Consider the following 9,558-nt stretch of genomic DNA (forward strand, 5'->3'; position numbering starts at 1 on the left):
CTGGGACTACAGGCGCCCGCCACCTCGCCCGGCTAGTTTTTTTTTTTGTATTTTTAATAGAGACGGGGTTTCACCATCTTGGCCAGGCTGGTCTCGAACGCCTGACCTTGTGATCCACCCACCTCAGCCTCCCAAAGTGCTGGGATTACAGGCATGGGCCACCGCTGCCAGCCTAATTTTTTGTGTATTTAATAGAAATGGGGTTTCACCATGTTGACCAGGCTGGTGTTGAACTCCTGACCTCAGGTGATCCACCCGCCTTGGCCTCCCAAAGTGCTGGGATTACAGGCATGAGCCACTGCACCCGGCCTCTGTTGGCATTTTCACAGATGAAAAACCAAGGCTCAGAGAAGGACAGTTGCTCGCCTAAGGCGGCAGAGATAGTGACAGCCCCCCACACACAATGGCTGGTACTGAGATCTGGGTCTCAGTATCAGGGTCTGGGACCAGCAGCATTGGTCTCACCTGGGGACTTACTAAAAATGCGAATTCCCAGTCCTCACCCCAGCCCTTCAGAAACCCTGTGGGTGGCGCCTAGCCATCTGGGTTTTAACAAGCCTTTGGTGATCCCCAGGCACTGTCACATTTGGGACCCTCTGGCTTCGACGCTGTCCCTTTCACTCTCCTGCCCCAATCTCCAGCCTGAGTCAGGGTCTCCTGTATGTGCACCCACCGCGTGCTGGAGCTAGGACAGAGATAGCAACCGCCCACCTGGCACTCGCTGGGCGTCTGAGTGCCTCCGGTGCTCGTAGGCCTGGCACCCCCTCGAGACCACCCAGATGGGAATCCTGAGCCCTCCATCCTATGTACTGTGTGGCCTCGAGTCAATTCCTTGAGTTCTCTGAGCCTCAGCTTTCCATCTGAAAACTGAAGATAATGCTGGGGTCTCCCTGGAAGGGATGTGGGGAGGGTTTACTGAGGCTTGAAGGTACAGCTCTCAGCACACTCTGTGTTGTCACTGTCAGGATAACAGGAAGGACAGGCGTTTATTGGCTCAGAGGACACATGAGTCTTCCCCGGTCCCACAGCCCCAAGAAGCAGCGGCACCAGCATTAGGAAGCCGGGGCATCCAGGTCTCGGGAGCTTGAAGAGGAAGCTTAGGAGAGGGTGGGGTGGGAGCAGAGGAGGAGCTGGCCTGCGCCCTGACTCTGGGCTGGCTCCTGGCTAAGGAGGCTCCCCACTGGCCCCAGGGTCCCAGGCTCAGAGGACTGCCAGACCTCTGGGCCCAAGGCCAAGGCTGAGAGCCTGGTCCCCCAACCCTGGCTTTCCCCTGCAGGGCCCCGCTATGACACCAGGACCATTGTCTGGATCTGCCTGACTCTCATCACGGGCCTGGTGGTGCTTCTGCTCCTGCTTATCTGCAAGAAGAGGTGGGTGGTCTGGCCCAGCCACACCCAGCCCCTCCTCTCAAGCGCTGTACCTCCTGCCTGCCCCCAGCCCCACCGAGCCGGTGGTCCCCGTGTGCCTGGGGCTGGCTCACTTACAAATACATCACCTCATTTAACCTAATGACATGCCAGTGATGTAGAGATTCTGACCTCACTTTGCAGGTGAGTAAATTGGGGATCAGAGAGGCTAGGCTTCTTGCCAGAATCACACAGTTGATAAATGCCAGAGCTAGGACACGAGCCTAGGTCTGTCAAACTCAAGCCCGTACTCTCAGTTACTTTGTCCTCTCCACTCCATTTTGGAGGGAGGTAGAGACAGGATAGTCTGTGGACTTGGGGTCCCAGACAATGAGGATCATCTAATTGATGGAGAAATGGTGACCCAGGGAAGGGAAGGGGCTGGCCAAGGTCACCCAGTGTCGTTGGCCACAGAAGCCTCATCTTCCAATGCCCCACCGACGGTGGTTTCATATAACATTGGGCTGACAGCGTCGTAGACTTTGCCAAGAGGGTCAGGTGGACTCGAGGGCATTTTGAGGATCACACAGTGCTTGTGACCGCCACGGCTGTCATAGTTTAGTTTCCCCTGCAGACTTTGTAAGGAGCAGGAGCTGACTTGTCAGGGGAAGGGACATGAAGAGAGAAGCCATGACTCGTCCCCTGGTTGGGGTCAGGTCCTGGGCTAGGGATGGCCTGGCCTCAGGCAGGGCGGTGCCCTCCTCTGCAGGCACTGTGGCTACAGCAAGGCCTTCCAGGACTCGGACGAGGAGAAGATGCACTATCAGAATGGACAGGGTGAGTGCAGGGGCCCAGAGGTCTGGGGCAGAGGGAAGGCCACAGGGAGACCCAGTGCTGGACTGGGGTTGGCACAGATGGGAAGGAGGAAGGTGCCCAGTGGAAAGACCAGAGCCTGAGAGGTAGACTCCAGGATGTGACCTGGTGTCCCAGAGGGCAGCACCGTTCATGCCTCTTGGACTCTCAGACTACATTCAGGATGCTAGCGATCCTCTCCCCAGGGAAGGGCACACATTTGTATATGATTTCGGAGTGGGAGTTCATATACTCTTTGACAATGAACCCCTACTACGGAGAGATTTTCAGGATCCTGTAGAGATCCCAGACAATAAGGCGAATCTGGGGACACCTCCCTCCATGCCCTACTCCTGTGCCCATGGCAGACATTAGCATCAAGCATGGTGCCAGTTCCCACCGGGCCTGGGTGCAGCCTCAGACTCCTCCTTAACTACTTTTTATATTTATTTATATATTTATGTATGTATGTATTTATTTATTTATTCTGAGATGGAGTCTCACTCTGTCACCCAGGCTGAAGTGCAGTGGCTCAATCTCAGCTCACTGCAACCTCTGCCTCCAGAGTTCAAGCAATTCTCCTGCCTCAGCCTCCCAAGTAGCCGGGATTACAAGCGTGCACCAACACTCACTGCTAATTTTTGTATTTTTAGTAGAGACGAGGTTTCACCATGTTGGCCAGGCTGGTCTTGAACTCCTGACCTCAAGTGATCCACCTGCCTCAGCCTCCCAAAGTGCTGGGATTACAGGCGTGAGTGAACCAACGCGCCTGGCCAGAAACTATTTTCAATGAATCAAAGTTGACCCTTGTGGCAAAAACTTACTTTTGCTACATCCCTACTCCAGAACAATTGAGAAAGATCTCAAGGACTGTAAAAGTGACCCCAGAAAATGACAGACATGCCCAGAACTCTCTGGAGACTCCACAGCCCCATAGAAACCCCAGAGCGACTCCAGACACCCCGCTTTCACGTGGGAAGTACTTATGGGGTGCGTGTTGTTTGCTAGCACATCCAGAGATTCCCAGAGACACCCCTTACTCCACCCAGACCCATCCCAGGCCCAGGGACTGCTGGGAGGGAAAAATCCCTCCTGGGCCCCACTGAAGGGCCTCCTCCCGCCCCTCAGCACCCCCACCTGTCTTCCTACCCCTGCATCACCCCCCGGGAAAGCTCCCAGAGCCCCAGTTCTACGCAGAACCCCACACCTACGAGGAGCCGGGCCGGGCCGGCCGCAGTTTCACCCGGGAGATCGAGGCCTCTAGGATCCACATCGAGAAAATCATCGGCTCTGGTGAGTCTCAGGGGTTGTGAGGGCGGGGACAGCACGGGGCAAGGTGGGGGTACCCAGGGCAGAGGAAGCGTGTGACCCAAGGGTCTGGCAGGCCCAGGGGGCACAAGGACCTGGGAGCCTGGGGGAGTCTGAGGGTCCCACTGCCCCCCCTCCCCACCTGCCCCTCTCGGGGCCTGCAGGAGAGTCCGGGGAAGTCTGCTACGGGAGGCTGCAGGTGCCAGGGCAGCGGGATGTGCCCGTGGCCATCAAGGCCCTCAAAGCCGGCTACACGGAGAGACAGCGGCGGGACTTCCTGAGTGAGGCGTCCATCATGGGGCAATTCGACCACCCCAACATTATCCGTCTCGAGGGTGTCGTCACCCGCGGTAGGTGCCAGGCAAGGACAGCCTCCCCCTGCGGTGCCCCTCCTGCCTGGACAGGCCTCTGGGTCCATCCCCTCATCCATCCTGCTCTGCCCCACCTGACCCTGTCCTCTCGGTTCAGGTCCCCAAATGACTCGGGGTGCCCAGAGCCTGGGACCCCAGTGGAAATCCAAGGCACCCTGGGGCTTCCAGTGCTGGCACAGGTCCTGGGATGGCAGTATGCTCCTGGGGTCTCTGATCAGCAGCTCTGAGCCCCAACCAAGAGCCACCCTCTCCCCACTGCCCGCCCCAGGCCGCCTGGCAATGATCGTGACGGAGTACATGGAGAACGGCTCTCTGGACGCCTTCCTGAGGGTGCGTGTCCCACCCCTGCCTCTTGCATGGGCTTGGGGAGGGAGGTCCAGTCTGGGTTTTGGGAGCTAGTGCAAAGCCCTCTAAGCCTCCTCCCTGGCTTGGACACCACAGGCTGGGGAGTGGGAGGCAGGTATAGGGAGGAGGTCTTCGCGGTCAGCCAGTCAAACTGCCTTTCGGCCCCCATTGCATGAAAGTCCCTCTGCTCCACGGGGTCCTGCTGCCCTGCACACAGGCTGAGGGAGGTGCCTCTGTGGGAATCCAGGCCCCACCAGCTGGGGGACATGCTGGCTGTGGTGGAGACGGCGGGATTCCCAGCTGCTGCCCTGCAGTTTATTTGCTGGGTGCTCTTAGGCACAGAGCTTAACCTCTCTGGGCCTCCATCTCTCCTTCCACAAAATGGGTAAGCCGTCATTGCTGCCCCACCTACCTCGCAGGGTTGCTGTGAGGGCAAATGAGACCAGGAGAATAGCCCTTAACTGCAAGGTGTTTCAGAAGCATGGAGCACTTGGTAAATTGCAAAGCGCCATCTAGAGCATCCTACAGATGGGCGGGGTTCCTGTTCACGGACCAGGCGCCTCACTGGGCCTTCCTGAAGCCCAAGCCGTGTCCCCCTGCAGACCCACGATGGGCAATTCACCATCATGCAGCTGGTGGGCATGCTCAGAGGAGTGGGTGCCGGCATGCGCTACCTCTCAGACCTGGGCTACGTCCACCGAGACCTGGCCGCCCGCAACGTCCTGGTTGACAGCAACCTGGTCTGCAAGGTGTCTGACTTCGGACTCTCACGGGTGCTAGAGGACGACCCGGATGCTGCCTACACCACCACGGTGCGTCGCCCACACTCCTTCTGGCTAGACTGGGGAGTGGGGAGGTGGCGCCGGTGGCACCCAGGGCCCGACAATTCTTCTGCAAGTAGTTGAATGAAGTTGGCAGTTTCGGGGTGGCCCTCAACCTGGGGCACATCCTGTTTCTCCTCTTCACGCCAGTGCCTTCATCTGGGAAATGGGAACAGCCTTGCCTGCCTTTCCTCTGTCACCAGGTGGCCAGGGGAGACCCCAGGGCTGGTCCCCATGGTCGCTCACTCACCAGGAGACTTGAGGAGGATTGGAATCTCCCCGAATTGTACCCAGACTCCACATCTGTCTCTAAAGTTTGCCTAAAACCCAGCTGTTTTCAAACGTGTTCCATGGGGATTTGGACCTCTCTAGAGGTGCTTTAGGGGCGGCCTTAAAGGCAGGAGCTGAGTGCACAGGGGTCAGTTTCCACCCTGCCCCAACAGGAGCCCTCCCTTAGCCTCTGTCCCACAGCCTCTGAGTAAGGTTTCCCATGGAGAAGGATCCTGTGACAACAAAAGAAAGAAGGAAGGAAGGAAGGAGGGAGTGGACAGAGGGAGGGAGCGAGGAAGGAGGGAGCAAAGGGAGAGAAGAAGGGAGGGAGTAGGGGAGGAAATAAAGGAGGGAGAAGGAGGAAGGAAGAAGGGAAGGAGGAGGAAAGGAGGGAGGGAAGGAGGGAAAGAAAGGAGAGAGGGAGGAAGGAGGAGGCAAAAGAGGGAAGGAAGGAAGGTGGAAAGGAAGAAAGGAGGAAAGGAAGGGAAGGGGAGGGGAGTGTGGAGAGGAGGGGAGGGGAAAGGGGAGCGAAAGGAAGGGAGGGAGGGAATGACAAAGGGAGTGGGGGAGGAAGGAAGGGAGGGAGAGAGGGAGGGAGGGAGGAAGGAAGGAAATGAAGGAGAGAAGGAGGGATGGAGGAAAGGAAGGAGGGAACGGAAAGAAGGAGGGAGGGAGTGGGGGAGGAAGGAAGGAAGTGGGGGAGACAGGGAGGAAGGAAGGAAGGAGAGAAGGAGGAAGGAATGAGGGAAGGAGAGAAGGAAGCAAGGAGGGAGGAAGGAGAGAAGGAGGGAGGCAGGAAGGAAGGAAAGAAGGAGGGAGGGAGGAAGGTGGGAGGGAAAGAAGAAAGGAGGGAAGGAAGGACAGAAGGAGGGAGGAAGGAAGGAGGGAAGGAAGGAAGGGAGGAGGAAAGGAAGGAAGGGAGGAGGAAAGGAAGGAAGGGAGGAGGAAAAGAAGGAAGGGAGGAGGAAAAGAAGGGAGGAAGGAAGAGAGGAAGGAAGGGAGGAGGAAAAGAAGGAAGGGAGGAGGAAAAGAAGGAAGGGAGGAGGAAAAGAAGGGAGGAAGGAAGAAGGGAGGAAGAAAGGAAGGAGAAAGGAGAAGGAAGTGGGGGAAGAGAAGGAAGAGGAAGAGTTGGAAAACGACTAGGCTGTGGCCCCTGAGCCCCCTTGGTTTGTGACTGGTACTGGCTGAGCACCTGCTTGTGCCAGACATCTCACTCCTTCCTTCCTTCGTCTTCACAGCGGCTCTTGAGGGGCCTCCCTCAGGACAGGTGCTCTGGGAAGGTGGGGGCTGTGTTGTCCCTCTGGACTGGGAAACGGAACCCCAGTGTTTAGCTCTCTGACTCAGAGGGCTCGGGGGACACCTTGCCAGGCCTGGGCAGCCCCTCGACTCTTGTGTGTCCATCGCAGGGCGGGAAGATCCCCATCCGCTGGACAGCCCCAGAGGCCATCGCCTTCCGCACCTTCTCCTCGGCCAGCGACGTGTGGAGCTTCGGTGTGGTCATGTGGGAGGTGCTGGCCTACGGGGAGCGGCCCTACTGGAACATGACCAACCGGGATGTGAGTACCGGGCCCTGGCGGGGCCGCAGGCGGTGAAGACTTGGGGTGCCAGGAGGGACGGCTGAGCCCAGCGCTGATCCCCCGCAGGTCATCAGCTCCGTGGAGGAGGGGTACCGCCTGCCCGCACCCATGGGCTGCCCCCGCGCCCTGCACCAGCTCATGCTTGACTGCTGGCACAAGGACCGGGCGCAGCGGCCTCGCTTCTCCCAGATTGTCAGTGTCCTCGACGCGCTGATCCGCAGCCCGGAGAGTCTCAGGGCCACCGCCACTGTCAGCAGGTGCCTCGTGCCCACCCCAGCTCCTCGAGGCCCAGCTGCCTCCCATTATTGCCCCAGATCTGTCCCTGGGACAGTTTGGCCCTGACATCTGGACCAGGCCCAGCCTGGGCCCCCGGCCCCTGCCCTTCCTGACCCCTTCCTCAGCCTGCCTCTTCTTGGGGGTCCAACCTCCCGAACCCCCTGGCCACTTACCAAGGGCCCCTGTGCCTTAGGTGCCCACCCCCTGCCTTCGCCCGGAGCTGCTTTGACCTCCGAGGGGGCAGCGGTGGCGGCGGGGGCCTCACCGTGGGGGACTGGCTGGACTCCATCCGCATGGGCCGGTACCGAGACCACTTCGCTGCGGGCGGCTACTCCTCTCTGGGCATGGTGCTACGCATGAACGCCCAGTGAGTGATGGGTGGGGCTGGGGGCCCATGCGTGTGGGGGCAGGGGCGGGGACCCAGAGGCAGGGCCGCCGGGGAGGCTACAGGTCCAGATCCATGGCCCTGGCTGCATGCACAGCTCCCAGCCTCCCAGGCCCAGCTGGCCAGCAGCACCCTTCCTTCACAGAGACGTGCGTGCCCTGGGCATCACCCTCATGGGTCACCAGAAGAAGATCCTGGGCAGCATTCAGACCATGCGGGCCCAGCTGACCAGCACCCAGGGGCCCCGCCGGCACCTCTGATGCACAGCCGGCAAGGCCCAGGTGGCCACCAAACACTCCGCAGGTCATGCCAGCGGCAGAGGACGTGCGGGACTGGCAGCAGGCAGGGCGGCCCCAGGCCTCTGCCCTCCTCTCGGGCGCTAGGGGGGCTGAAGGCTCCGCCACAGGACCTGGAGTTATCAGGGGTCAGGTGCCTGGGAAGGGGCCTTTGGTGACCACCCTGGCCAGGACACCCGTCCCCCAGGGCAGGTGCCTTCTCTTTTCCGGAGCCTGGGGCCTCCATGCCACAGAGTCCAACAGGGACGTCACTCGCCTGCCTCTGTGTGCGTGTGTGTGTGTGTGGTGGGGGGTGATCTCACAAGGTCAGGGGATCCCGAGTGAACAATGTGTGATCATGTGTGTCCACCTCTTCGGGTCTCAGCATGGACGTATGCATGTTATGAGCGTGTGCGTATCTGTTTAGCCTGGAGGCACATGTGGGTGATGGTGGATGATGTGTCATGAATGAGGAGATGTGTGAGCAGGGAACTCAGTGTGTGACACCACCAGGTCCAGCACCCACGGGGACAGGGGAGAGGCACACCCCTACATCCCCGCACACCTGGAGGCTGGAGCCAGGGGCCACTTCTGAACTGCACCAGCACCAGGCCCACCCTCATCTCTGCCTGGGTGAGCCCACCCTGGCTGTATCTCAGGTCTGGGTCCTCCCTCTAGCCGAGGAGGCCACCTGCAGCCTCCACCCAGCTCCCACCGCTGCTTCAACAGGAAAACAGGGTTCCCGGCCAGTCCCACTGGCCGCCTTCATGGAGGCATCATGGCAGAGCACATGAGACGCCCTCAGCTGGGCTTGGCTGCCTGGCCAGGGCCAGGGGCTCAGCAGCCCCCTCTAGCCTCTGATGCCTTCCCTCCACGGCCCAGGTCTCCTCCCTGAAAGTCCCTTCGCTAACCTTTCACTGCCCCCTGACACCTCCCCCTTGTCCCCCAGGCCTAGGATCAGGGACCAGAGGATCCTAGCTTCTCAGCCCCCAGCCCAGCCCTTTCTGTAGCATATGGGGAGACTGAGGCCTGGAGAGAGGGGTGATGCCCCGTCCCAGGTTGCACCGCAACCAAGTGGCAGAGTCAGGGCTCCTGCCTCCGGCCAAGGCTCTTTTCCCCATACACCATCCCACATGGGCGCTGGGGGTGGAGGTGCCCTGGAAGCCCCGCCCCCTCACACTGACCTCCCCCTTACGGCCCACCAGGGTATGTAAATATCTCTTTTCTACCATGTCAGAATATTTTTTCCTCACTCCTGACAATGCAAAAATGGTCTTCAAAGCACATAAAAAGCACCCAGGGTGATAAAGCCCCAACCCGGAGGCCATTGGCAGACAGGGTAGCAGGAACCCCACTGTGTGCCCCCTGCCAGCCCCAGAGGGAGGGGCGAGCCCAGTTCCCCAGCCCTGCCCCCCCTCCCCATAGCCAACACAGCTATCCCGCGGGGACACCAGCACTGAGCCCCCTCTCCCTCCTGCAATAATTCAGGGAGTCTCAGCCCCATCCAGGTGCCGCGGCCAGCTCTCTACACCTCTATATATTATATTACTATATAGCCGAGCTGTTCTTCCTTCCTATGGAAGTCGGAAACATGGTCAGAACACGATCTGGGGCGGGGGGAATCCTGTCTTCTTCCCCACCCCCACCCCACTCTTACCCGGTTTCTGGGCTCTGGATCCTCACAGTCATGGAGGCACCATGGGCCACCAGTGTGGCCCCTGACTCTAGCGTG

General features: G+C 59.6%; 1 protein-coding gene across 1 annotated transcript in view; it reads left to right on the forward strand.

Annotated features, from left to right (window-relative positions):
- EPHA8 (EPH receptor A8) overlaps nucleotides 1-7,833 on the forward strand; it is a 49,898-nt gene extending 42,065 nt beyond the window's left edge. The window contains exons 12-21 of the mRNA XM_025384836.1: nucleotides 1,277-1,370; nucleotides 2,116-2,183; nucleotides 3,327-3,491; nucleotides 3,671-3,856; nucleotides 4,146-4,207; nucleotides 4,825-5,034; nucleotides 6,720-6,869; nucleotides 6,957-7,147; nucleotides 7,360-7,533; nucleotides 7,697-7,833. Coding sequence (XP_025240621.1) covers nucleotides 1,277-1,370; nucleotides 2,116-2,183; nucleotides 3,327-3,491; nucleotides 3,671-3,856; nucleotides 4,146-4,207; nucleotides 4,825-5,034; nucleotides 6,720-6,869; nucleotides 6,957-7,147; nucleotides 7,360-7,533; nucleotides 7,697-7,811 — 1,415 coding nt within the window. The 3' untranslated portion in view covers nucleotides 7,812-7,833. The remainder of the gene's footprint in view (nucleotides 1-1,276; nucleotides 1,371-2,115; nucleotides 2,184-3,326; nucleotides 3,492-3,670; nucleotides 3,857-4,145; nucleotides 4,208-4,824; nucleotides 5,035-6,719; nucleotides 6,870-6,956; nucleotides 7,148-7,359; nucleotides 7,534-7,696) is intronic.
- Nucleotides 7,834-9,558: the final 1,725 nt, after the last annotated feature.

This window comes from Theropithecus gelada, chromosome 1, assembly GCF_003255815.1.
Source record: "Theropithecus gelada isolate Dixy chromosome 1, Tgel_1.0, whole genome shotgun sequence".
Classification (NCBI taxonomy): Eukaryota; Metazoa; Chordata; class Mammalia; order Primates; family Cercopithecidae; genus Theropithecus; species Theropithecus gelada.